The 27,500-nt window shown below is 36.8% G+C and overlaps 4 protein-coding genes and 1 long non-coding RNA gene across 15 annotated transcripts; 1 reads left to right on the forward strand and 4 right to left on the reverse strand.

Moving 5' to 3' along the window:
• Positions 1 to 119: 119 nt before the first annotated feature.
• LOC137722657 (aspartic proteinase 36) lies at positions 120 to 6,140 on the forward strand. The gene is made up of 10 exons (XM_068461708.2): positions 120 to 563; positions 671 to 800; positions 920 to 1,167; positions 2,031 to 2,258; positions 2,984 to 3,146; positions 3,278 to 3,351; positions 3,824 to 3,911; positions 4,380 to 4,455; positions 5,354 to 5,425; positions 5,590 to 6,140. Exons 1-10 carry the CDS (start codon positions 295 to 297, stop codon positions 5,736 to 5,738), a joined length of 1,497 nt encoding a protein of 498 aa, XP_068317809.2. The 5' UTR covers positions 120 to 294; the 3' UTR covers positions 5,739 to 6,140.
• Positions 6,141 to 7,579: 1,439 nt separating this feature from the next.
• Positions 7,580 to 8,562, reverse strand: LOC137721715 (uncharacterized protein At1g05835). 2 transcript variants are annotated; one of them, XM_068460741.2, is made up of 2 exons: positions 8,423 to 8,562; positions 7,580 to 7,944 (listed from the first exon to the last, which is right to left on the reverse strand). In XM_068460741.2, the coding sequence occupies exons 1-2, from the start codon at positions 8,424 to 8,426 to the stop codon at positions 7,631 to 7,633; spliced, it is 318 nt and encodes a 105-aa protein (XP_068316842.1). In that variant the 5' UTR covers positions 8,427 to 8,562; the 3' UTR covers positions 7,580 to 7,630. The 2 variants fall into 2 exon arrangements, with proteins under 2 accessions (XP_068316842.1, XP_068316841.1); XM_068460740.2 differs by lacking the exon at positions 8,423 to 8,562 and adding an exon at positions 8,076 to 8,336.
• Positions 8,563 to 9,749: 1,187 nt separating this feature from the next.
• On the reverse strand, positions 9,750 to 11,300 carry LOC148697291 (uncharacterized). 2 transcript variants are annotated; one of them, XR_015961403.1, is made up of 3 exons: positions 11,199 to 11,300; positions 10,354 to 10,399; positions 9,750 to 9,921 (listed from the first exon to the last, which is right to left on the reverse strand). It is a non-coding gene; the product is annotated as an uncharacterized LOC148697291 (long non-coding RNA). The 2 variants fall into 2 exon arrangements; XR_015961402.1 differs by lacking the exon at positions 11,199 to 11,300 and having other exon boundaries at positions 10,354 to 10,489.
• Positions 11,301 to 11,386: 86 nt separating this feature from the next.
• On the reverse strand, positions 11,387 to 12,721 carry LOC137721887 (uncharacterized). Its single transcript, XM_068460913.2, has one exon. It carries the CDS (start codon positions 12,699 to 12,701, stop codon positions 11,532 to 11,534), a length of 1,170 nt encoding a protein of 389 aa, XP_068317014.2. The 5' UTR covers positions 12,702 to 12,721; the 3' UTR covers positions 11,387 to 11,531.
• A 918-nt stretch (positions 12,722 to 13,639) lies between these two features.
• On the reverse strand, positions 13,640 to 26,958 carry LOC137722471 (histone-lysine N-methyltransferase ATX2). 9 transcript variants are annotated; one of them, XR_015961400.1, is made up of 27 exons: positions 26,088 to 26,958; positions 25,921 to 25,972; positions 25,726 to 25,800; positions 25,373 to 25,592; positions 24,437 to 24,560; positions 24,206 to 24,310; positions 23,447 to 23,652; positions 22,473 to 22,565; positions 22,245 to 22,342; positions 20,914 to 21,090; positions 20,182 to 20,325; positions 19,885 to 19,932; positions 19,570 to 19,687; positions 19,422 to 19,487; positions 19,282 to 19,343; positions 19,003 to 19,059; positions 18,275 to 18,343; positions 17,906 to 18,104; positions 16,865 to 17,140; positions 16,740 to 16,768; positions 16,446 to 16,507; positions 16,297 to 16,374; positions 15,741 to 15,836; positions 15,414 to 15,619; positions 14,834 to 14,937; positions 14,610 to 14,757; positions 13,888 to 14,247 (listed from the first exon to the last, which is right to left on the reverse strand). XR_015961400.1 is itself a non-coding variant. In XM_068461479.2 (25 exons), exons 1-24 carry the CDS (start codon positions 26,675 to 26,677, stop codon positions 14,616 to 14,618), a joined length of 3,261 nt encoding a protein of 1,086 aa, XP_068317580.2. In that variant the 5' UTR covers positions 26,678 to 26,958; the 3' UTR covers positions 13,888 to 14,247; positions 14,610 to 14,615. The 9 variants fall into 9 exon arrangements, 3 of the variants coding, with proteins under 3 accessions (XP_068317580.2, XP_068317581.2, XP_088548386.1); XR_015961401.1 differs by having other exon boundaries at positions 15,414 to 15,648; XR_015961396.1 differs by lacking the exons at positions 15,414 to 15,619; positions 16,740 to 16,768 and adding an exon at positions 13,640 to 13,824 and having other exon boundaries at positions 14,013 to 14,247.
• Positions 26,959 to 27,500: the final 542 nt, after the last annotated feature.

Consider the following 27,500-nt stretch of genomic DNA (forward strand, 5'->3'; position numbering starts at 1 on the left):
GCAAAAGGTAAATTACAAAAAAGGATCATGGGAAATGGGTAAATTTGAATTTTCAAATGCCAAACAAAGGAAAAGAAAGAAATGAATACAAGGGGAGGCAGTTATTAGTTGATTTCGCGACTTTTGCAGTACGCGAGTGGGTGTGGGTCCCACCACTGTAATGCTCCTCCCACCAACTTGCCTCTCGGCCAACAACGAAACCAAAAAGGCTATACAAATTCCTCCTTCCTTTCTTCTTTCTCGCTTCTGGCCTCTCCGGGTCTCCTCCTCCATGCCATTGCCACCCAACAAGCCATGGCTTCAACGACGGTGTCGATCATGACGGCGGCGGCCACTCTGAGAGGCTCGTGCGCCAGCTTCTCCCTGCTATTCCTGCTCCTGATTTCAACCAAAATCACGGCCGCCTTCGCTCTCAACAACGCCTTTCTCAGCGTCAAGTACAAGTACGCCGGCCGCGAGCCTTCCTTGAGCGCCCTTAAAGCTCACGATATCCAGCGGACTCTTCGATTTCTCGCCGACGTTGACCTCCCCTTGGGCGGCTCTGGCCGCCCTGATGCCGTCGGGTACCCATTTCTTCTCTCCCCACCGCAATTCTTCATGTATATTTATATTCCGTGTTGCTTTGAATTGGGTAATTATTAACATGTTTTGCTTGTTTTGGAATTTGTAGTTTATACTATGCCAAAATTGGAATTGGAACACCTACCAAGGACTACTATGTACAAGTTGATACGGGCAGTGATATTATGTGGGTCAACTGTATCCAATGCAGAGATTGCCCAAAGAGAAGCACACTTGGGGTATGAGATTGAGACCTCTCCATCTGATTCTTTGCATCGTTTTCTTTTCGGGTTTTCGTTATTGTTTTGCCCCATGAATTGGTTGTGTTTTGCTTATTTGGGTTGTTTGGCTATGGCAGATTGATCTTACTCTATATGATTTTAAGCAGTCTTCCACTGGTAAATTGGTTCCTTGTAATCAAGATTTTTGCTTGGACGTAAATGACGGTCCGCTGTCTGGATGTACGGCTAATATGACATGCCCTTACCTGCAAATATATGGGGATGGCAGCTCCACTGCCGGTTACTTTGTCAAGGATATTGTGTTTTATGATCGAGTATCCGGTGATCTTGAAACTACGTCTGCCAATGGGAGCATCATTTTTGGGTAATTTCTTCTCACTTGGTATGATATTTTGTACTTGATTGGAATAAATGCTTCATTGAGACTAGTGCTTGGTAAGTTACACGTAACTGTTTGGGGACAAACAAGTCCTCAAATCAATACTAATTCAGCCATGTTGAGAAGATTAGTGGTCAAAATAGTGATAGGAAACTTGTTCTGTGCATAAAAGACAAAGATATGCAATTTTCAGCTGTAACTATGGACCGATTCTAAATTATGGTACGAGGAGAATTTAGTTCAATGGTGGGAGGGTTGTAAGTTTGGTAAAAAATGGACGGCATAAAACATAATTTTGGGTCAGGCTGATGATAAATGAGCTTTTAGTGGATAAATCAATGATATGGTCTTCCAAAATCTTCAAGAATTTTATTCTTCCAACTCAACAAAGTCCTCCTCCCCTAACGAGGAAGTTAGGTTAACTGCTTGAACTTTCCTTTTCTCCTTTTCTGTTCATTTCCCCCATTTAATTCTGCTGAAGTTTTCGTAACTCCTATGCTCTATGTGTGCAAAACTAAATACTTTTATCATCACAAAAATGGTCAAAGTAAACCATCAGTTGTTATTTTGCATTGAACTGTGTAATTAGGACAGCGTGGTATTTTGTTCTTCTTATAAATTTTGGATGGACTGCTTGTCCCTTGCTGAACAATGATATTCCACCTACTTGCTTGTTGTCATAAATTACTTTTTATTAAAGGAAAAGAAAGTGAATGAACAGTTGCTGATTGATAGGAGAAAACAATCCCTCTCTCTCTCTCTCTCTCGATTGTGTGCCCATATACATGTGCATGTATATGTGTAATATGGTTACCATTCGTATGGTTGTATTGACATTTGTGAAATAGGTGTGGTGCTACACAATCTGGTGACCTAGGCTCATCTGGGGAAGGAGCACTTGATGGAATACTTGGTTTTGGCAAATCAAATTCCTCAATTATTTCACAGCTAGCTTCATCTGGGAAAGTGAAGAAGATGTTTGCTCATTGCTTAGATGGCAAGAATGGAGGTGGTATCTTTGCTATGGGGCGTGTTGTACAACCAAAAGTTAACATGACTCCCTTGGTACCAAACCAGTATGTATTCTATTCTGCATTTTGATATTGTAATGTTTTCATTCATCTGTTTTATGTGCATTTAAGTGGTATTTTGTGGTCGTTTTCTTGCTTCATAAAACTGGTGTTTTATTTTAGTACTTTTTATTCCCATAATTTAGTGGTATTCTATGTTTTAATTTTTTTCTTTGCTTGTTAGGTATGTATAAAACTAGAGGAGAATCATCGGCTTATAATATGACTCAGATTAAAAGCCAAGCTTCCCAAGAAGTCAAGCAAGCAATGCAAACATTTATTCTTATTAAGTTTTCAAACTTGTAAATATTATAAACTGTAACAGCCATTCGATTCAACCATTCTCTTAGATTGTTGAAGATAATTTCTGATTTTATAGTAATTCAAAAGCAATAAAACAAAGAAGACTGAAAAGGGATAGAAAAACTTATCTATGTACTATATCTTATTCATATTTTCTTTTGAAACATGTCTAATATCTTCTTATCTTTTGGATGAGGGCTTTTAACATTATGTTATCCCTGCCTTTTCTTTTCTAAAAATGCTTTCAAGGACCTTATAAGAAGTACCAAATATTATTACTGATATTTTCTCAAATGTAGAATATAATCTAATAATTTCCTATATTTTCGTGCATAAAATTTGCTGTTTGCATCTATGAGAATGTCACCAGAAAAAAAATGCTCTTCTTTTGTTGGAAAATTAAGCTGCAATTTGTTATAAAAATTTAGGTCGCACTACAACGTCAACATGAAAGCAGTTCAAGTTGGCCATTCTTTTCTAAGTCTTCCAACAGATGTATTTGAATCGGGAGATAGAAAAGGGACAATAATTGACAGTGGTACGACATTGGCTTATCTTCCGGATGTGATTTATCAGCCCTTAGTAAGTAAGGTATGTGGTATGCAAGAACTTTCTCTTTTGGAGATTGTCATTAATTTTTTCCATTCATAAATATGATTTTTATTATTATTTTTAATCTGTGAATATTTACATCAGTATTGAATGAAATGCTTTCTTATTAGATTATCACTCAGCAGAATGATTTGAATGTTCAAACTGTTCACGGAGAGTATACATGCTTCCAGTATCCAGGAAGGTATGGTGTATTCCATTGTGAATTTTCTTTTAGGAGTAAGAGCAGATAAGAAAGTGTTATATTATTGAATTTTGATTATTTATAATATCTTGAATGTTTGAGTCATTAGATTAAGATTTGTCTGGAGTGATATATTATTCCAGAGAGAGAATGCTGATTGGACCTCTATATAAGGTGCTTAAATGCTAACTGGAATCAGATAAGATGAGTAATCATTGTAAGTTTAGAAGGGATGCGACAGCCGTAAATGTTAAAATGGATATAAGTAAATCTGTTTTTGTGTAGATGTAAATCAATATATTCGTTATCTTGAACTTGTTCATTTGGAACAGATATAATTTGGTAAGCGACCGGCAGTTTTTAGCTTTTATATAATGCTTGTCCATTATGTTTGTGTTTCTTGTTCTAAATAAATAAATTGTATGGTGCAGGACGCTTCCCTGATATTTGTACCTTTTGCTTTTTATTGCAGTGTTGATGATGGGTTTCCTGCGGTCACCTTTTACTTTGAAAATTCACTTTCTTTGAAGGTTTATCCACATGACTATTTGTTCACTTACGTAAGTATATTAAACTGAATTTTTTTTTCAGGCTTTATTGATGAGTTGTTCTTAATTCTTATTCAGGTTTACCCGTATTACTAGCTTGTTTTTGCATTCATATCTTTGCCAACTAATTGGCTTTGGATTTTAGTATTCTGTGTGTTTAGTTTATGGGCCCGGCTAGCATACTTATTCCCATGGTACCAATTATCAAATTTATTGTTATTAATTTATTTCTAAGAAACTGGAATCCTGTAAAAGAAAAGAGGAAAAGGATGCTGAGGAAAACGGACAAGTAGTCCACCTAAGGGAGAGTCCAACTAAAAAATTAAAAAAGGTCAACAATTACTATATTTCTTCAGTTGCTACTATTTTTTTTTTTTTTAAATATGATAAATATTGGTTGAGCTATTAATGCAAGTATTGTTACCCTCTCATTTGGATAATTTTTTTATTTCTGTTCCACTATAATCGATTATTCTACAGGAAGGCTTTTGGTGTATTGGTTGGCAAAACAGTGGGATACAATCAAGGGATAGGAAGAACTTGACTCTTTTGGGAGGTAATGTCTCATTCTTAGTTTGTGTTGAGGAGTGACTTTTCAGTTTCTTGAGTAAATATAGAACTTCCAAAATATAAGGTCTAGAATCGTTATAGCTTATACTCCGAAGTTCAAGGCAAGACTTTCTTAGGTATTGTAAGTAATTGTAATATCAATTCTTCTTTTAAAGATTTATAGTCACGAGAAATCTAGTAATTAGAGGAGTCACATAGGGGTGTCTTGATATTTTGCTTTTTGATAAGAAACAAATACTTATTTCGAAAGGGGAATGTAAAAGGAAGGATGGACAAAAACAAAGTGCCTATAGAAATATTAAGGATCAGAAGGTGTTGGTAAACACTCAACGAAAGAAAAAAAAAAAAAAACTTATGAGGAAAATATGGAAATTTTCTCTTTGAAACTTAAGAACTGTAATACAGTTCATGCTGACTCACACCGTTGCTCTAGTATTCATTGATACCTGTGATTCTCATAGTAACACTTACTTTAGGGTAAGATGAGATCATAGATTCAGTGTTGGGATGCCTATGAGGAATTGAGGAGTCTAATGGAACAATTGAACCAAATGTACTAATTAGACCGTATGTCCATTTTTTTAATTTGATGTAAAATTTCGCTTAATAAAGAATAATATTTGGGTTTAGCTCTATACTACGATTCCATGTATCATAGATATAGCCAACTTTCCCACACTTATTGTGTGTGGTATTATAAGTAATTATGGTTAATCTTCAGTATAAGCGACTATAGTCATGTGGCATCAATCTTCAAATGCAACTAAAGACTGGGTAAGCATAGCTATATAAAGTTTAAATGACATGATATATGAGACGAGCAAGACACAAGAGAGTTGCATGAAATTCCCGGTGGACTTGATCATTTAAAGTGTTTCTTGCAGATTTGGTACTTTCAAACAAGCTAGTCCTATATGATCTTGAGAATCAAGTCATTGGATGGACCGAGTATAACTGTGAGTGTCATGTTATTTTCTGTTCTTAATGTCTCTGTGTTCAAGTAATATGAGTAGATCCTAATTAGGCTCACCGGTTACTTACCAGAGACGGTTTTAGACACTTTTCAAATGTGAGTTTCTCTTCTTTTTACTAATCTGAACTTTTCTATGGTCAATTTCAGGTTCATCGAGTATTAAAGTACAGGATGAACAGAGTGGAACAGTGCACTTAGTAGGTTCCCACTATATTTCTTCCTCTTCTGCTTCCTATTTGAATACCCGATGGGCTATAATCTTCGTGTTGCTAACCATGCTGCTGCACAGAGTTTAGTGAAGAGGACAGCTAAAACAAAATACTGACAGCCAGATTTCAAGGTAAAGAAAGAAAATTAAAAAAAATAGAGAAAATACTATGAAAACTGTTTTTGACATGGTGTATAGAAAGGTTGTGATTTTGCGGGTCTATATTAACACCGAAGGTGAAAACACAAGCTAGGATAGACTTATGGTTTTGAAGCTTCGCTATGGGTTTATATTTTTCTGCCCGTTGTGAATTTCTGAAGATTTCTGAGAATATTGTATATGGTTTTCAAGTCTTGAATTGTCTCAACTTAGGTCCTGACAGAATTGTACATAATATCGTTAGTATATGTGTCCTCTGTGGCTCGATCCAGTGGTTCTGTGTCCTCTGTGGCTCGATCCAGTGGTTCGATGGCTGCACCTTTGAACTTCACAGTTATCGCCTCGTTGTTTGTATTGCACAGATGAATTGCCCACATATATAATTTCATCAGCACATACAAGATGCATGTTAAATTTCACATCATCATATGTTGCGTTACAGTTGCGAAAACTTTACCGGAGCTAATGTAAGATCTCAAGTTTTACATTTTGGCCATCCTTTTTTACCTCTTGCACTTTCTACTTAATTAATCGTATTCCTCGAGTTTCTTTTCTTTTGATTTGTTCCATCCAACGGTCAGAGGAAAACAGAGTTAGGTGCGGCAAGTGACACGCACCTGACAACATTTTAATCGAAAGAAATGTGACAGCTTTGTAGACTAGGAAGAGAATGCCATGGAAAAACAAAGTTGGTTGGGAGAGGAAAACAATTGAGTTGTCAATGACAAATTTGGAGTGTTTGTCCAGAGAAGGAAACGAGGGCATGTTTTGGCAAAACCAAGGATTAGGTTCAAGCTGCTCCAAGCCAATGATAAAGCCCAACACTAGACAAAGATGTGGCCCAAGCTATACTTTGCGCCCATGTTTTGACATAAGGAAAAGGATTTTCTCGCCGGATCCTTTTCCTAGGGATTTATCGATCGTGATCGTTCATCGTATATCGTACAGTCAGTTTTCGTTAGGTACTATTATATTTAATTTTAAATTTTAAAATGATTTCTGATTGCACGATGTATGATAAATGGTTACAATCATGGGATCCCTTGGAAAAGGATCCGGCGAGGATCTTTTTCGTTGACATAATAATTTGGATGGATAGTGCAACAGGTGAAAAAGGATGCGCATTATTGAAGCTAATGAAACAATTTTAGCCGTGATACAAACGATATTCTATAGTAAATTCATCTTACGTTTGGTTGTGATCATGTCCATTCGAACTTGGGTTCAAGGGGAGGAGCATCCAAAACTCGGCTTTTTAGCCGAATTTGGTCTCTTGAGATTTGAAATCAATAGAACTGGTTCCTGAATTTGTCCACTGTTAATCAGTTTGGTCATTCTTTGAAAAACCATAGTTAAATAAGTACCAAAATGACAAAAATACCCTCAATTTAATAAATAATGGATCAAAATGATTTGACAAAATTTGAGGGCATTTTTGTCATTTTACCTTTATTTAAAGGAGAATCTTCACGGAATAAGCAAAATTTTTTACGTTGGACAAACTCAACAAACTCAAGGACCAATTTTATTGATTTTAAATTTTATTGACCAAAATGAGAAGTTATGCCAATCTCAATTATCATTTTGGCTTTAAAAAATCCCCAATTTTTATCCTAAATTCTGAGTTACATGGCAAGTTTAAAGCTTCTATCATCAATTTGGTTTCGTTGGATCAACAAATACTGTTTTGATCCATTTAATGTAATCCCCTACTAGCTCCATGCAGATGAGATTAATGAAGAACAATTCACATGAACTAACAAATTGTACTAAAAGCAAAGGAAATTAGTATCTGCTAATTAATTACTTAATTACATCAAATCACTCACATTGAAAGTACCAAATCTTAGGATACATGAGATACTTTGGGTGAGAGTAATTGAAGGAAAACGTCTGCAGAGGTGCCAACGGCAACCCGCCGTTGACGACACAATCATCGACGGCAAGCACCTTGAGCTGCCGGGGATTCACCAGAGCTTGAGGAAAGCTTCCACACTTCAAATGGACGTTGATGATTGGGCACATTGGGCACTTGTTATTCACTTGTACCATGAATTTTGGAGAGCTTCCAAACTCCACTTGGGTCTGTTGCACTGTTGGAGCTTCCTCATTGGTACTGCATTTTGCTCCCCATCCTGCAACATATATATACACATATATGTATCAAAATTAACCAAGTTAATTAAAACCCAAGTAAATTTTAGAGAGAGAAAGGGAGGGAGGGAGGGAGAGGGAGAGGGAGAGAGAGAGAGAGAGAGAGAGAGACCGTGGGGGAAAAGAGAAGCAAGTGTAAGAGAAGTGCAGAGAAGAAGCATGAAAGCTGGTTGGCAATGCATTGTTGCTCTTTCGACTGTAAGATTATAAAGTGAGAAGGTGGTTAAAGTGGTTGGATCCAGACTTTCAGCGTCTGGTTTATATAGAGACAATTAGGAGTGGAAGGATGGGGTGGAGTGAGTAGCAAGCTTTTTATGTGGTTGGTGTTGCGATCTTTGCGGAAGAGAACAACTTAAATGACACGTGTTATGACACACCATATCAATGATAACGCTATATAAACTGAAACAAACATATATTTTTATTATTAATTAGTACGAGACGCTATAATAACAGTACCCATGAAATCGATGAATCTCTTTGCTTTTTAGTTGTTAGAGAGCGGAGGGAGTCACATGCAATCGGGAGGAAAAAAGGACATTTGGAAAGGGAACTTGGGGCCAGTATTTGTACGTACAATGCTTCCCTTACATACAAGCAGACTCACATGGCCAACGTCAGTGCCCCAAAAAGCTGACAACAATTCCAAGTTTTCTGTGTGTGTTGATCATATTGCTCTCTCTCTCTCTCTCTCTCTCTCTCAGAGACACAGAAGTCAGACCAATCACATGCATGAATATTCATACAGCAGCGCGGGTTTGTCTGCGTCAACTAATTATGCATCTGGCATGCTGCCAACCTCAATCATTCAATCGTTAAGTATTATTATCATGACTTACAGCAAGAATGCTAGTAATCTTTTCATTTGAAATCAGATTTTCTCGTTGTCTTTTCAGTTTAATTTTGTAATGTTGCTTGATGATCGGACCGTCTATTAAAAATCAACTATTTAGGAATAATTTTCATATTGGTATAAAAAAAAATTTGATCCTAACTTAAACCAGTTATATGTGTATGAATGAATTTCATACTATGCCAAAGTAATAATCTTTTTATTTCATGTTGTAAAAAACTCGCCTCTATATAGTAATAATTGTTATTAAGTCCAAAAAAATACAATACCACGGTGATAAAAATTAAGATGAAGTAAAATATTTTTTTATTAGGATAAGTAAAATATTGTTTTATGTGGCTTATGTGATAGAGGTATTGTAGTCATTTTGAACATATGGAGGGCCTCTGTTGGACAACATCTTACATGGAATAGGTTAACCGTCACCGTGACATACAAATCCAATAATGCATTGATATATGAAGAAAATCTTACACATGATAATACATTATTGAATTTATGCTCCCCAGAGCGTTGAGCCTGTTCCATGTAAGTCTTTATCCCTTTTTGGATTGTCACATGGCATGGTGGGGCCTCTCTCTTCGTCTTTTTTTTTTTCTTTCTTCCTCTTGAGTGGTTCTATCGACTCCCCGCAATTTGTTGAACACAACTTTTAACCTAAAACACCATCCACATGCTTGTTCGTTAACATAATATCCTAGAACTAACTTTATCCAAACCACCCTCATACCCTGCACTCCCACAGAATTACAAAAGTGTTGTTGCACATGCCCATAGCTTCCACTTTATTACTAAAAAGAGTAGTTTAAACGTAAATTAGCACAGCAAGTACAACCTCAGATGCATAACTCAAATAAAATTCACACTGCTACTTCCAGCTTTTTTGCACATTTTCTATCAGAGTAACGGAGATTAATGAAAAGACATTAGAACAACGTAAAGTAATCCCGTTTTGGGTATATTTTTACAAACGAATCATCACATTCTGTAGAAACTATTTAGCAACGGTTCGATGATGCTTTTCTTCGCCTTGAAATTATTTGCTAAACCATCTGAACTTATATCCGTGATCAAGTCCACGTAGCTCGTTCCCCGGCCAAGTCCCCTACAATGTGAAAGCACATAAAACATCATGTTTGCTTAGTTGGCTAAGCTTAATATCTAGCCTTGCATCGATGAACATAAAACGATTTTCCTTGCATCGTCATCAGTGTTTGATCAATTAAGATTGATCATACTATTTCAGATCTGCAAAAGTTTAAATATCATTCTATTTTTCTACAATAACAAGATCATATTGTTAAACACGTCTGTTACCAACTACTCCGTTCAAAAATGAAGATCGCAAACACATGAACCCACCCACGTATATATGAATAGTATGCAGGTATGTGTGCTTGCAGGAAACTTTTGTTTAAGTACATTAACAAAACATTCACAGTTCGCGTTTGAAGCAGATCCGGATGAGTTTTTTGCCTCGACTGCCAAGGAAGAATAAAAAAAATTCAGTGAACAATTAAAAGAGAGAGGGACTTACATGAGGCTCCATGAAAAGCAGCCTTAAGACTATTGGACTACTGAACCTGTAAAACAGAAAAAACAATGCACAGAACGGAACAATCTTGACTGTAAATTCAGGAAAACTTCCAAGCTTACATGGAACAGGTTAACCGTCACTGTGACATCCAAATCCAATAATGTATTGACATGTGAAGAAAAACTTACACATGACACTACGTTATTGGACTAGTGCTCCGCGGGGCGTTGAATCTGTTCCATGTATGTCTTTATTGTTGTACATGCCCATAGCTTCCACTTTATTAATTAAAAAAGTACTTAAACGTAAACTAAGACAGCAAGTATTATAGTAAGAGATTGAGTACAAAAAATTACAGTAAGAAAATTGCATTGCAGGCCAAAAACAGAAAGTCCCTCATCTAATATAGACAAGTTGTTGCTAAGGTATCAAGACTAAAAATTCAAGAGAGAAACATACATTCGAGCAAAAGCCATAGAAGCAGTGGCAAGAAACATCATAATTGTCCTCATCACCAACAAAATTAACAACACCTTCGCAAAGCGAAGAAGAATGGGAAACATGAAAGGAAAACTAAACACGCCATTCTGACATCAAAATGCAAGTGTAATAAACAGAACACGCACACGCTCACACGACCACACATACAGAGGGAGTAATTCAAAGGAACAGAAAGTATCAATTTGAATTTCAAATAAAAAGAGATTGAGTATGGTAATCGAAATCACCAACCTTGATACCTTCTGGCAGTAGAAATAAACAGAAAGTAAGAAAGTTGGGCAGAAGAGAATTGTAATATAAGCTTTCAGTGCATTAAAATTGGCACTGATCCTAGAAACACATACATACACAGTGGAAACTGATCATCCAAGGGGTCACTAGCTTCACCGTTCAATCACTTCCCAGAAAAACTAGAATTTACTTGAGGACATGTGTCCTTCGGTACATGAATGGGAGAACACAGTAGACCCGTTGGCTGCAAAATGAAGAGGCATGCAATGGATAAGTAAGGCAGAGAAGAAAGCCAAGGAAAACACCTACACCAAATTTCTCAATTAACTAAAGAACCAAACAAATTAAAATGTATACTAAGAAAGACGAATAAAGTTTGTCATGATCAAAAACTGTGCTTCTGACGCTGTGAAAATTAGACAGCTGCCGTCCCTTCTACATCTCCTCTATTGATCATTCGCAGAATCGCTCATCCACAAGCAGTCCGTCCAGTATTTGATACCATCCGACGGTTGGCTGCATTCGTCAATTTGAGGATGTTCTTGTGGTGATTCACCTTCAACCGTTCCCAACCATTGGTCAAAGCCTAGAAGAAATTCTTCAGCATGTAAAAGAATTTCTTCATCGCTAGTAGTACCACCACCTTCACCGCCCAAGCATATTGGATCAGAATAAACATCACTCATCAGCGGCACACAATCATGAACAGAAAAATCGGTCATCTTCGCATTGCCATGAATGTTGCTTATGCACTCCTGATCATTATTGGCAGTCTCACTAATCATCCTATTTCCTTCATCAGGACTACTGCTTGTACTAGGGCAGTCTTGTAGTTCAGCAATGGTGACCACACTCGCACTAGTATTTGTTTGTGATCCCACTTCTTTTTTTTCTTCCTTCACTGACGGCTTCTCATTCAATTCCTCCGTTCTTGCTCTCTTTCTCTTAACCGGCGGCTTCTCATTCACTACTTGTTTTCCTGCCCTCTTTACTGGTGGCTTCTCATTGAATTCAGGAGTTGGAACTGAGGAATCCATCTTGATTCCACACCTAGACCTCGGATTCCTTTTAAGTCGAGAAAGAACCACCTTTGCGCCAGCAACTGCGCTAGGAAGAAGACTGTACTCTTCCAAGAGCCAGTCGCCATTGTTCTCAGAGCCCTTGTTTGTATACTTGAAGTGCCGTTTTTCCCCGATTTGATTTCCGTCCAAGCCTAAAACTTTGTCGGAGGATGTTCCGCTCCAAGTGCCTCCAGCTTCGATCTGGCGTTTGCTGCGGCTGCCGCTAGAACGCAGCTCGTAGAAGAAGAACAAGTCCTGATCGAGGAGGGAATTCCCGCCCAAGTTTTCCCAAATCACCCAGGGTGGTGTTTGGCCAAAGAGATTGTACTCGTAAATAAAGGGAATTCCCAACGGCTTTCCGGCAAGCGCTCTGACACGAAGATAGGAAGCGACCAATTCTTGATCAGTTGGATGAAACCGGCAACCCAACGGCGCACCCCAATAACCCAACGGCATTCTCATTTTCAAACGGGATTTCAAATTCAAATCAAGAAACAAAACCCTAACTTTTCCGTATGGTGCAGTGCAAATTAAGCCAGAAAATAGAGAAAGCATAAGCCAGAAATTAAAGGAAGAAAAAGGGAACCTGGAAGTTGATTTCGATTTCGATTTCGCTCGCTCGTTAGTCGTTAGGGTTCCTCCGATCCCAGAACAGATGGAAGCTCGTCGCCCAAAAAACCAAACCCGGGATTTGATCGCGCTGAAAAATTTGACCTAGAGAGAGAGAGAGAGAGAGAGAGAGAGAGAGAGCGAGAGAGAGAGAGAGATGGGATTTGAAATTTGAATAAAAGCAAAGAGACGACCGTTTGAATTTGATGTTAACGTTGCAAGACTCATCACCGCCTTAACGCGGTTATTTGCTTTTAATCATGGGCTGGGTTCATCATATTTTGTTGGGTTTGGGCTTGGTCTTGGGCTTGGGTCCAGTTAATTGCAGTATGAAAAATCTCTGGCCCAAAAATCTCTTGTGACAAAATCCAGACCTTACGTTTTCGACACGCAAGTTTCATCTTCTTCTCTTATGCCCCTCTAAACTTTCAATTTCTACTAATTCCCCCCTCCCCAACAATCGACTTCTAGGCTCTAGCTATGGTAATTATTATGTAAAGTGAGTTATTTTCGCCTTAATCCTAGTCTTGGGGCAAAAGTGACCATAATGGAAAATTCTCCACATGATGTGACGGTTGATGGTTGGACTCCCTCTTTAACCATAATGGGCAAGAGATCATAACGTTTATACGGATTTTGTGTCCTGACCAAGCATCTATGAAGTTTTCCATAGTACATGGCATGTGGCGTTTGTCATTGTGGCATCATTCGATACTTTAGAACGGGGCAACGATAGATTAAGATTTTGCTCCTATTCCATTAGCTGTCATAAACAAGGTAATAAGAACGACAGTCGTGGACGATGTCTTTCATACTCAGAGATGCAATTCTTGAATTTATCAAGAACGAACAGTTGAGAAAGAATTTTCCTGAGATGTTTGCAATAATCGAGCGAATTTCTCAGGAATGTTTTCATTAATCTACCAAATGTTCCGAAAGCACCTGCGAGTTGTTTGGAATAAAAGCTCTTACGAGTGTATATTGGCGTTTCTTAAAAAAGCAATCTCAAACGAGCCGACATACAAAAATTCAATTAGCGAAAAAACCAACAATCTCTTTAGATGGAACCCTGCAGTTTTATGCAAAGAAAATGCCGGTAAGGCAGCGAAACAGGAAGGGAATCATCAAAAACTTGGAAACCAAGGTGAGATTATACCCACCACCAAATTACCTTCCATTCATAAAGTCTCTACTTATTTTCCACAAAGTTTGATGTGTACTTAAATGAACAATTACAATTAACCAAGTAAAACTGACCTTTGCTATGGATCTCGATGACATCTTCAAATTTACATCTCCGAACCAAGAAGAGGATCAGCTTCCGAGAAAGAAAAAAAAAAATATTGCTGAATCGCTAGTTTTTTTTTGTCATGTAAAAACAAGAGAACCGGGGACTCCATCTGCCTTGAGAGAATAGACAGTTAAAGCAGATTGTTGGGAGAAATCCGTCTCCTCGGGATCTTGAATGAACATATTTTACAACAAGACATTTCTGCACAAACAAAAACGGAGGGTACAATCAGCACAAGGAAAACGTTATCAATGCAAATGACATGGGACATTGACAAAGAACACCAAATTAGTCATGTGATATTGACAGCGATGAGAAAAATGAGCACAGCGACTTAGAGGCAGAAGTGTGAGACGACACTGAAAAAAAAATACAGAGCAGATACCAAAATATTAATATTGGGGGAAAGGACGTAGGTTTTGGGGCATTGCAGATGCAACGCGTTGGTTACTAACAAACATCAACTTTCAAGGTAAAACGTCTATTCATATATCTCGCTGAAAATCTTCAGCTTACATATATCTTGGAGTAATATTTTAGAAAGTGCGCTACTGTTCACCTACCTTTTATCATTCACCACTCCAATCTATTAACTCGCTGCGAGGGGCACAAAGCTTGGTTGCTCGCTCTTCGGATTCAACATCATTAACGACCCCCCGACATCTTGGGAAACCACAATAACATGCTAGCTGTTCATCTATTGAAAAGAATCTGCGATATTAAGAAGAAATTAGCACCTGAAATGAATAAAAAGGAAAAATTGCATACAGCCAGAATTGAGGATAACCTATAATCATATGTAAGTTCTTCCCATCGTTTAATGTCTCTCTTTGCAAATATAATTATATGCTCATCGTTATTAACACTTATGACTCTTGAGTAGCAATTTGGCTGCACACCAGAAAGGTAAACGTCAGCAAGTATAAAGTTAAATAAACAAATAAAAAGCTTGTGCAGAAGCCATTCAATATAAATTCAGTAATCACAAAAGCATGCGCAATATTAAAAATATAAATTATATGATTTCAACCATATCTAAAAAATGCCAATAAAAACCTGTGTAAAATGTTAAAAAGGAACACAAAATTAGAAGCCTCTACGACTACCATATTACTTGAGAACAAACACTTTGCTCTCTTCTCAATGAATTTTTGTTTCGGAAAAACAATAGGAATAAGAAAACTTCTAATCAGTTAATTCATTCATTAACTCGTTTCTTATTAAACAGAGGCATCATTCTCCCATAATTTCTTATGTTGACGCATTTAGCTTGTTGCTTCAATGAAAACGATATCAAGTCAATCTACATTATGACTCCCAGAATCTTGTGATGCATTACTTTATGAGAAGCGCAAAGGGATGCTTACTTATCATGAATGAAAAAGTGGGTCCCGTGTTGAACTTAGGTATGCCATTCCAAATAAGTAAGCATGCCCTAAGTTTCTAGAGGGAGAAAAAGAGACTTGGTGCTTGGTTGATGTGCCGTGCTGGCAATATTTAATTTGAGTTCTTAAATGGAGCATAGGAGATTTTGCTGCGGGTGGTGGGCATGTATTTATGGGAGAGTTTGATTCTGCACATCCTTGTGAAGTTCAGTTTCTTCTGGATTATGTTCAGTACAAAGACAATTCAAGATGATAGATACTTAACAAAATTAAAACTAAATAAGCAGTCAAGAGTCAGATAATACGCACTTCACAAGAGTGATTAATAAGGTGCGCAATGCTTCCAGCTCTTGTGGCATCAATGACTCGTTCATCATCAATCCGGAACATATAAGTCCCAGCCCCCTGCATGCGAAAAGGTAAAGCTTTAGAGAGCCATTTCTTTCTCATTTCATACACAAGCATCAACAAATTTACAAGTTTCTAAAATGGTGATACATATGATGTATACAGAACTAATAATAGATGAGCATGATGAAATCTAAAATAATAGATGCCTAAGCGCATGATTAGTGAACTAAAATTTAGGATAGGATGTATGCAACTATAGCCAAGCTGCTTATCCATGTGAATAGAATTTAATAAAGTAGAAATCTATTAATACAGCTAGGGCTTGCATCTACGGCTCACATTGCTTTTGACACTTTTAATAGTTTACACTTAAAGACCAACAAGATCAAGGGAAGATAGCAACATCGATTTCCATCTAGCTAATTCGTTATCCATGAACAATTTTGATACCTACTTCTGATGTGATTTGTCCGGCAACATAAAATGCATGCAAGAATAACAAAGCCTAACTTACCACCAATGAATTATATATGAAATGCTCCCTCCTGTCAGCTACAGGAGGTCTAACAAGTTCACCCGTGTACTCAATCACCTACAAGAGATATGATCAGTCGTCAAAGTAATCTTTTACAAGTCAAAATTTACTTAAGAACATTAGTTTACCATGTCCCCTGCTCTATGTGGGTGTTTTGCAAAGATACCAAAACCATGAATTCCCGATTTTCCTGCAGTTAACAGAAAAGGAAGTTCCAAAAGACAAAACTCAGAATAACAACAGTAAGAGTAAAATATAACACTGAATGACATGACTGAACTACACAACCAAGGTCATGCAATACATCTATGATATGAAAACTACTGGAAGAAATAATAAGACTCTGGGATACCAGCATACACTGCTAGCTTCAAAGAAGAAACACAATATTGTTACAAAAATTAAATAGAAAGTAAAAGAACCTGATAGGAGATTGGTGAAGATAACCAAACTGAACACAAATAGGAGAAGCTAGATTTACATACAACATTCTTAAATGTTTCAAGGAAATTCATGTAACCATATGAGTAAGAAAACTATATCTTACCAAATGCTAGTCTTTTTCGAAAGGTGTCCCTCATGTATTTATACTTCTCAGCCATAGACAGTATGTCATTAGGAGCATCAAGCTGGGAGGCTTTCAGCCTCTGAAGGCTAGAGCAGAACTTAGAGCCATTTGGAGGCTGTGAATTACTTGACAGTTGGTGTTGGCTGTAACCACCAACTAAGTAAGGCTGGTTTTCGACAAACAAACGCTTTAAGGATGCAGCAGCTATGGCTTCAGGTTCTTTTCTCCCTCTTCTACAAAAATAGTTGTATGGCTCTGCCCCAGGGTTGAAGGGAGCACAAAATTAATGAATTTCAAAATAATAAATTCAACAAACTGAGTGTCTAATATCTATATCAATGATTCATAGTAAAAATACACTATACAAGCATTCATAAAATAAGATCACAAACTCTACCGAATCTCATTAATTCAACAGAAAAGATAAACATGCACTTGATTGTTTGGAATTAAGTATCTACCCCATAAAGCGTTGAACCATCTTTTAGTATGATCCCAAAAAAGAAGTAAAGTGATGATGGCAGGAAAGGCCAAAAGAGTAAATGAGAGTGAGATGATGAGGGATGGTAGGAGATGTAGAAAGTTATACTGAAGATGGAGTCAAGTTCAGGGTGTCAAACCTAGTAAGTTTGGAACATGTTGCAGAAGACAAACAAGCAGTATAACTCATAATCAACTTTGACTCTCAGTAAATGGAGGCTGGCAACCTCAAATATTCATGGCTTCATAGTACAATTTTCCTTAAAAGGATGCAATATTGCAATGACCACCTGTGCAAAAACTACAAATACTTCAAGAAAGACAAATCTTCCTATTATATGGGGGACTGGAACCAGTACATAAGCAAAGCATGCGAAAATAAGTGGAGAGACATTATGATTTATAACATCATATCTGTCAAGTGTACCAAAAGCGCCGTAGAGATGTAAACAAACTTGTGAGGTAATTTGCAGCAGGATTGTAAAATTTCACTCTTAAGTAAACTTTACTCTAAAGTAGACTGATTATGCATTTACTTACCAGTCCGAGCACAACCAGATGGATTGGACGGTGGAATGTATTCTGAGCATCGGCGCACCGTTCGGCTAATACAGTTATCAGCAGCTGAACGGTCATTTGTTGGCTGCCTATGCTTCTTGCAGAAGGAAAGAAGACGAATGCACTGCTCTACTTCATCATCGTCTACAGATAGTAGATGTAGTCTGTCCTCATCCTCAAGCTTCGTAGTAATAAATATAGAATACAAAAACAAACAGCAAATAATTAAGAACTACCTCGGGCAAAAAATCTATCAAAATCATTCAGTAATGCATCCAGCAAATTATTGAAAAAAAATAGAGAGTAACATAAAACCAATGATGCAAGTAAAATGAAAAAAAAATCAACTACCTCAACACATAGACCAGCAGCCCGTGCACAAAGTGGGTGATATGCCACACAACACGTATGGTTTGAACACTGGAAGGGGCAAAAAATGAGACAGGTTATTATCAATGAATTTTGACCAACAACATTTATACAGTTAAGAAAAATAAATCAGGGAAGATACAAAGATGGATATATATATATATATATAAATAGATATATCATATGAAAATAAGTAAAGAACATATGAAAACCAACCAATTTCTACATAGATGCAACAATCATGTACGGGACAAAAAGAATACAAATTTAAAGTTTTTCACAAGATATTCTAAGATGGATTAAAAGTATATTTTTCTTTAAGACACATTAACCATTTTTTTCAAGAAATGTAACACCAAATAAAGAAGATTGGTAACCAGCATTATAGCATAAGAGTAAAAGATTCTACCAAATGCTAAACTCTGGAACATTTATTATGTTAATTATTTTACTTGGATCAGGTACCCTTTTTCCTTCAAAAAAGCAATAAATAAAGCAGATTGATAACCATAATATAAGTAAAACATTCTAGAAAACCCTCAATATGAATCATTCATTCCGTGAGTTTCTAAACAGACGAGACAACATTCAACAAAATTTCTTCCCTGCAAGTTGCAACAAAATATTCAGCCAGTTTGACATCACGATACATGTTATAAATTCAACAAATTGACAAGCCGTTGGCTGTTATTGGAATATAAATGAACTACCTGAATGCAGGCTCCATATGAAACCCCACAGATACTACATAATAGCTTCCAACGGTCCTGTCACAAAACAGAAGATTAGTGGAAGCGGGAAAACCTTGACAGTAAGGTTTTTAGCCATTTTGATCCGAAATGATCAAAACTATATGAGACCACTGCAACACACAAATCCTCACAAGATAAACATAAAAAAGGTGACACACGTCAAAGACAAAGGGGAGTGGTGCGAACAAAAGAAAGCGGCCATATGGTGTGGAAACATACAAGTGAACAAGGAAATACCTTGTTGATTCTACTAAGCCCATCAATTGGCTCCATTCTCTTAACATCAGATAGGCAGGTTTCTGATACATTTTCAAAGCATTAACAGGAAAATAAATAAATATTCAATGACCAAAAATGGAAACTGTATTTTCATGAACCTGGTATCCATATGGCACAAGCCAGATGAGCCCAGCACCCATCAGTTGTAGGCTTCATTGCACCCCCTGGAGGAAAATCAGTTCAATGATTTAATGATGTGAAATCCATGGCGTTACAAAGGTCAAAGATTAATTGAATTATAAGTACCTATTACAGGACAAAGGTAACAAGGGGGTGGAGGTTCAGGAGCCCCAGGCCGACATAAGTTGCATAACCATAGTACCCCACCAACAGGTTCCAATTCTCCATAGCATCTTGCATGGACCTATGAAAAGATTACTACTGATTAAACAAGGAACCAACCAGGAAACACACACGACAAAGTGGAGAACAAAGCATTCCAAATAGCCTTGAAAAAGAAACTTGGTTGACTAAAGCAAATATGACAAAATCTATCTTGAATTTAGTAGTTTAACCACCATTAGCAGTAATGTGATCCCCAGTATCAGAAAAGACCCTTACCATCATTCTGCATTTGTCACACTGCAGGAACAGGTTGTTTTCGTACTCCTATGAACAAACACCGCTTAGCAAACCAATAGGGAAAAAAGTTTAAACAAACTCCCACTTAATAAATAAAACACTGCAACTTGCAGAAATGAAAGAAAAAAGTAATATATATATATATATATATAATTATTTATCTAGTAGACCTTTTAAAGTAAAGAAACAAGATGAAATAAATACAGAAAACCAACAGACAACTATTATGCAGAAGAAAAGAATGTCACTGATATGGGGAAAAGCTTCAGTATCCACCTCATCCATGTGGCAAACACTGCATTTATCAAGATCCTTCCAGTCCACACGAACAGGTCTGTAACCAACAGGAGCATCTCGATATCTCCTAGAGGCTAACTTGCACTTAGGTAATTTTGAAGAAAGCCTGGATTTTGACCACCTCTGCCAATACCCCAGATATTCATATTAGGCTAGAAATCAAGGAATACGGGCAGAAGCAAAAATTTGTGTAGCATCTCAAAATGGAATGGGCTTCAACAATTTACAACTTGTTGCCAAAACAAATATTAGTCAAGAACCATTAACTAAGCAACAGAAAAGATTCCATATATTCAACAGAGAAGTATATCGTCAAAATTAAATAATAAAGAATAAGGATATGTGTGTGCACTGCACATATACATATACACAAACAAACATATGCATTTACATTTATATTATATCTTCATGGTTTATATGGCATTTATTCTATATCCAACCCAAGAGTACAGTAGTTCGGCCTGATTCCCAATGCCTTAATTTGATTATATTCATTAGAGAGGTGCAGTACAAAACAGTTGAACATGCTTATGAATTAGAAGTTATAACAATCGTTATTACAAAAATAAAAAAATACTTGACCTTGACAGAACAAATAAATAAAACTTGGCATCAAAAGCCCAAGAAAAAAAAAGGATCACATTTTATTCATAAATACGTTAACGGCACAAGAAATTTAAATAGTGCTAATGCACAACTCAGCTTAGGTACCTGAATACGTTTAGCAACTTCCGGTATAGAGAAACCAAACATATGAGAACCAGATTTATAGGTCCTTTCTAATCTGCCTTCAGCATTAGCATTAGAACCACCAAATGAATTGTTTTGTGCTTTCCTTATCCTTTTGTATATTTTATTCCAGCAAGCTGATGGTGTAGATCCCTTGAACTAGAAGAGATGAGCAGAAAGGAAAATGAATAACAGAACATCCGCAGATATTCATTCCAGATACTTTTTTGTGCATCATACTCCTGTACTCAATAAAGGAATCACAAATAGAAGATGAAACATATAACAAGACAATACGACCTTTTATTGTGTACTGCCTAGGCAGTGCATCATAATTATAAAGAGAGTATACACAGCTGTCATCGCTATTAAAATTAGTGAAAATAACACAATAGATACATATTCTGGACTGTAAATAGATATGTTTTCTGGATTGTAATTGTAGACCATTTAAGGGATTTAAAGTGTAAACTAAGCAATGATAAGTTACTAAACCTTTAATCAGATGCCTAACATGTTTATATACATTAGGATTAAAACGGAGGAGAATATACAAGTCCATTTACTATATAATTCAAGAAGATTATCAGCAAGAAAACCACCGTGGAAGTAAGAGGTATAAGTACAGCTTAACAGGTGGTGAAGCTATACACATTAATACATCAGGAAAAGAAGTACACGGACAAGATCCACATAAACATAAAACAATAGAGGAAAACTGGTTATTCACTTCCCAAACAACAGATGAAACTAACCACCTATATTGATTTTAGATTTTGAGAAATGTAAGATCCAAGATTAAGTATCAGAGTGATCCAGGAACTGAGCCCTTTTGGAAGACAAGAAGGTAAGAAGTAACACTTTCGAATTCAGAGTCATCAAGTTAGTCAGGAAAGTTATTACTCTGAGCTAGGCCTATAAGAAAGTAAGTAAGGAGGAGAAAGAAAAGCACAGTTGACAATTCTTCAAGGCAACAGTGCTAATCCATGGGTGCAAAGTTCCAATCCCAAATACTACCTAAAAATCTGTCTCTGCTAAAATGGGATTTACCAGATGGCATGATCATGTCTGATAAATATACGCATATTATATGCACTCGAGTATTACGCAGACATCTGAGATATCATAAGTGATGAATAACATATGAGTCAACAAGAATAGAAGTATATTATTGAGGCACAAACTGATAAACTGGATGAAGGAAGTTAAAGAGACAATCACATACTATACAAACTGATAAACTGGTGAGGAAGTTCAAGAGACAATCACATACTTTCAAATGCACTCAAAACTGAAACTGGAGAAAGCCTAACCTGCTCTCCTGTATCTAATGACACTTTGAACAGAGGTCGAATATTTGATTCGGTATCTCTCAACACCTCCATCCTATATAAGGCAAGCACACTCGGATCTGATCCAAATATTTATCAGAAGCAAGATCATTACAATACTAATATCATTGCAATAAAGATGGCATTAACCTAATAAATAAAAATAACTTTATTATGAAAAACCTGTCTATGAAAAAGAGAGAATCCCACCTGTAATTGAAGTAAACTTCCTCAAGGCAGTATAGCCTTCAGGCCAAATGTACTTCTCATCCTGAAAACATTCTGAGTCCCTGACAATCTTTCCTGCAAGAAAATTCCATATGGCGCTGAGTAGGATGAAAGTCTCAAGAACCAACTGGATATACTTTGTTTCTTATATGTGTGCGTATAGAAAACAGGCACTTATTAAAATACAGAAGGTACAAGAAAAGTGGAGTCCACAACTGAAAATACTAAATTTAAAGTATCAGCCTTAAACTAATGAAAAAAATAAGACTACAGAGAAGACTGCATATTACAGAACACCTGCTCTTTAAACAGAACAAATAACAGAAAAAGATAACTCTCTCAACTTTGATGCAGTAGATGCCCACAAAGAAGACTAAAATCAAATTCTACCCTATAAACAACCCAGCTCCTCAATGGAAACAACCTTGAAACACTCCTATTCTCTATAATTGTCGTTGAAGCACAACTTCAGAGGTCAATAATTAATGAAGTACCATTTATTGAACAATTTCTATAAACTACCAGATGTTAAAGAATAATTGTATAGAAACTATTGAATTTAATCTATATTTCTTGGCAGAATATCTCTAAATCAATTAAATACTAAAAACATTAAATAAAAAAAATGCTGGCAATCAGCACCGGGCATCCTTTTCTCAAACATTCTTTTTATCAAAACGTGTGGTTTACAAAATAGAAATAACATTCCCTCTCCCAACCACACCCCCCCCCCCCCACCCCCCTTGCATGGATTGAACCCAATACCCTCCCTTTGATGGGGGGAGGTACAACTTTGGCTACAAGACTAGTGGTGTTTCCTCACACAGTTGGGATTCAGAAAAATCTAGCCTTGAAGAATGAAAATGTGTTCAACAATTATAACATCAAAATTTGGACAACGCATGGGAACCATCCAGCTTATATTATATAATGTCTACAAGAGTATAAAGAATTACCTAGGTTTATTATCTGTAAATCTCCGATCACAAAGGGAGAAGTTCCAAGGTAATCCAGTGTCCTCGGAATCCCTGCATCATCAAAACATCCCTCACCAGAATCTGCACTCACTTCATCCTCTCCACTTATGCTTTCACATTCATCAATGTTAATTCCATTTTGCAGCCTTAGCATTGTTCTTGGAAGCTTTTGTTCATTGAGATACCTGATGAAAACAAAAGATTACCCAGTTATGCTATAATAAAAAAGGTCTTCATATTGCACTGAGAATCAAATTTAATCAGGTTAAAGCCTGTATCTTACAAATGATCGGTAAAATTTGAATGGGTACAAACTACAAACAAAAGGAATTACATAAGAATAAGAAAAAACCACAATGCAGTCATTACCAATTAAAGCTACGTAGGGTGATGGATTCACATAGCCTCCTTGATAATGTCTCAAAGACATAATAGTTTTGCGCATAAATATTAATTAAAGTGAATGCACACATTGTCTCATCAAAACTTGCCTCTTAGCGTATTAGGTCATTATATACTTGCACAACATATTCAGAGCATGCAGAGTTAGGGTCAGAACTACAACAATCTCAAAATGCCCGATTTGTGAAGGATGCAATGCCATGTTAAAAAAATACATTATGATGTAACAGGTTATAGTAACAAATGAGAACAAATGCATGGATTTTAAATTCATGAGTTTAGCACCATGAATAAACTCATAAATGAAAAGGTGTGTAAAAAACTATCAAAGATTACATTTTTGCTTCTTCCAAGCTTTTGATGAATCCAGGCTTCTTGCACTTCAAATGGAATGAAGAAAGAAGCCCTTTGAGAAATGAGATTGCTTGTTTCACTTTAATCCTGTATAAATAACAACAGGAAAACGATATCATTTAAAAAAAAAAAAAATGGAAATTTCAGGTATAATATGTAATTAAGTGCACAAAATATACATAAAAGTTCTGTAGATGTCAAAGGATCCCAAACCTTGCAAAGTCATGGGTACCGAAAAACTGCACTGGAACTGATATTCCTCCCAAAGTTTTGCTTAAGCCTTTACGATCACCAATAAGGGATTCATCCACAACAATCGCTGGCCACATAGCATAACCTGCACTACAGCAGTTGAAGGAAGTTTGAGTGAAATCCAATAACTGAAATCACCAGTTGGTGCAAACTCCAATGAATAAAAAATAGATGTATAACGGTGGAAGAAACTCACAACACAAGTAACTGAATATTTATATCTATGATTCATGAAACCTAATAAATCCTCATATAGTCGGACAACAGTCAGGGAAGATGAAATGATCAAACTGCCATAGTTTTACACTTTCAATTAAAAACAAAGCAAGAGAAATTAGATTCTGCAGATATTTGGATACATCACTATTAACAATTCCGATCTAGTTTTGAGTTCAATGTGATATGATATATATTTCATGATTCTGATCTTGATTTTGATGAACACCGTTGACTCTTTCCCTTCTTTCTTTTCAATAAAAGTTTGTGTTCTTGTCCACGAAAAAAATATCATATCAAGAAACCGCAGCGATAATTAACATCAATATCTACAGTGGTTAACATAGCAGAAGGAAAGAAGCCATTCAGGCCGCCTAACACAATCAGAGCCCTACTACTGCTCCTAAACCATAACCAAACAGAAATACATGTTCAGTTGGGTCAATATACTCTTAACATAAAACTGGTATCTAGTTTCTATGGAGGAGCCTCTGAATCATCTAGGACAAAACCATCTGGTTTGTGTAGGCGCCTGAAAGGCCCAAGAAACAATTTGGTTTTTCCAATGCAAAAGGATTACCTTGTTATTTGTTATCATATGTGACCATCCTCTCACTCAAAAGTCATAAGAAATATAATAACAACTAAAAGCAAAATCAAAACAGTAGATTAATCACACACCAGTAAGCTTGGCCCATATAATATCCCCAGGCTCTAGTTCTTGGCAGTCATCCAAACTCGCAGCCAACACAACCATCTCATTATAATCATAGACATCACTATTTGTACTCTTGGGACTGCAACTCAAATTCAAACTTTCCATTTCTTCTCCAGAGATATAAAACTTGACTCTCTCGCTTGATAGAAGCAAATCTTCCTCATCAGCATCTTCATATTCAATCTACATTGCAAAATTCATAAGTTATTGCTCCAACGACTTTTTATGCCTTAACTTTCACAAATTGTCTCGGGCGCCCAGAACAACATAAAAATGATTAAACAAAGCAGAGAGAATGAAGATGATAGAGCAATACATGATGTCTATTAGTGTCAGAGTTATAACCCACAATGCGGCCCGAATACCAATCAGCATCCAATGGCCAATAGACCTGTACTGAACAAAGCAAATGTTCAGAATTTCCAACAAGCACAGCAATGCTATGCTCCTCACATCCTCAAAACAGAGCAAACTTGTAACAATTGTCAAAAATAGCTTACAGAGAGCTTGCCTTGCATTGTAATCCAATAAAAGTTTTGGGATTCACATCTTTGAAACTCAACCTGTCGAAAACAACCATTAACACTTTCTCAATAATCATTCAAACATATTAGAATTGAAACCTTTTCTACGAAATAACAAAAAGACAGAGAACTGAAACTCTAAACTAACACATACCCGACCCATTTCTTCACAGAAGGCGAATCCAAAAGAATTTTCTCGCAGTTAGCAGAAGAATTTCGCTTCTTGAGGCGCAATTTATCTCCTTTTTTACTGCCATCGAGCTTCAGATTGCTGCGAGAATCCCTCAATCGAGGCCCCTCCATACTACACAAAATACTAGAATCAACCCCCAATTTGAGTAACTCGTTAAACCCGAGCTTCCTCTTCTTCTTCGTCTCCGAAACCCTCTCGAATTCACCATCGACATCATCAATCTCAATCTCCTCAATCTTCACCTCCGCCGGCTCGTTCCGGGCAAGCAAAGCATCGAAGAATGAGGAGCAATGGCGAGGCCGCTTGGCACGGCGCGAGTAGACATTGACAATTGAGGGTTTGGGAGAGGGCTTCAGTAGATTCTGATCGCCGCCACTGCCATTACCATCGTCGAAGTCGTCGAGCTTGCGAGCCTTGACCTTCTTGGACATGACGTTGGAGGACCCACTGGCGCTGACGCAAGGAGAGGTGGCGGAATAGACGTGGTTCAGAGATAGGTAGCGGAGGGGCGTTAAGGCGTCGTCGTTTTGGTGCTTGAGGGGAAATGCCATGGAGAGAGAGCAAAAGAGGGGAGCTTTCTCGCTTTTGCTCTCTCTTTCTCTCTCTAAATCTCTCTCTCTCTCTCTCTCTCTCTCTAAATCTGGGGATTTGTGGGTTCGAGTGGATTAGGGTTGGGGATTTAAGGAAAAAAGAAAGAAGAAGAGAGACGCCTTCTGACAGGTGTCTCTGCGGTTTTTGGGTGGGAGGGTTTTGTTCCCAAATATCAGTTTCCCGCCTGCAGTAAGAGAGAGGAGATAGAGAGAGAGAGAGAGATATGGAACCACTGAAACTCGTGTTAAAATGGTGGGACATTTGATCTTGTGTACCCAATCCTCACAACTAGAGGTAGCATCTCCAAATGAGAGGTTAAATTGTCCAAATCAACTATAATAATAACAAAAGATATCATTAATATTTTCCCGAGAAGTCAAATCTGATGTAACATGACATAAATTGACATCTCTCCCCATTACTGCTAAATTTGACAGCATCTTCAAATTTTTTTAATTAATTATTAAATGTTTTTTATTAATTTTTTATTGGTTTAAAACATTACCATTTTGTTTATTTTCATTCCTAATGCAAAGAAAATACATATGAATTATTATTTTATGTTTAAAATTTGACATATCGGTTGGAAAGCAAAAATTTAAAAGATGTCAAACTGCCTCGTAAGCCTTCAAATTTAAATTTTAGGTTTAAAATTTAATTACTTGCCAGGTGCCCCGACTAGAAATATACATCGACTCGAAAAATGACTTTCGCACTCTGTTTTTTATTAGTATGCACTCACATGTTTTGTTTAGGTTTTTTATTGAATAAATTAAGGAAAAT

This window comes from Pyrus communis, chromosome 4, assembly GCF_041283825.1.
Source record: "Pyrus communis isolate YQ-2024b chromosome 4, ASM4128382v1, whole genome shotgun sequence".
Taxonomy (NCBI): domain Eukaryota; kingdom Viridiplantae; phylum Streptophyta; class Magnoliopsida; order Rosales; family Rosaceae; genus Pyrus; species Pyrus communis.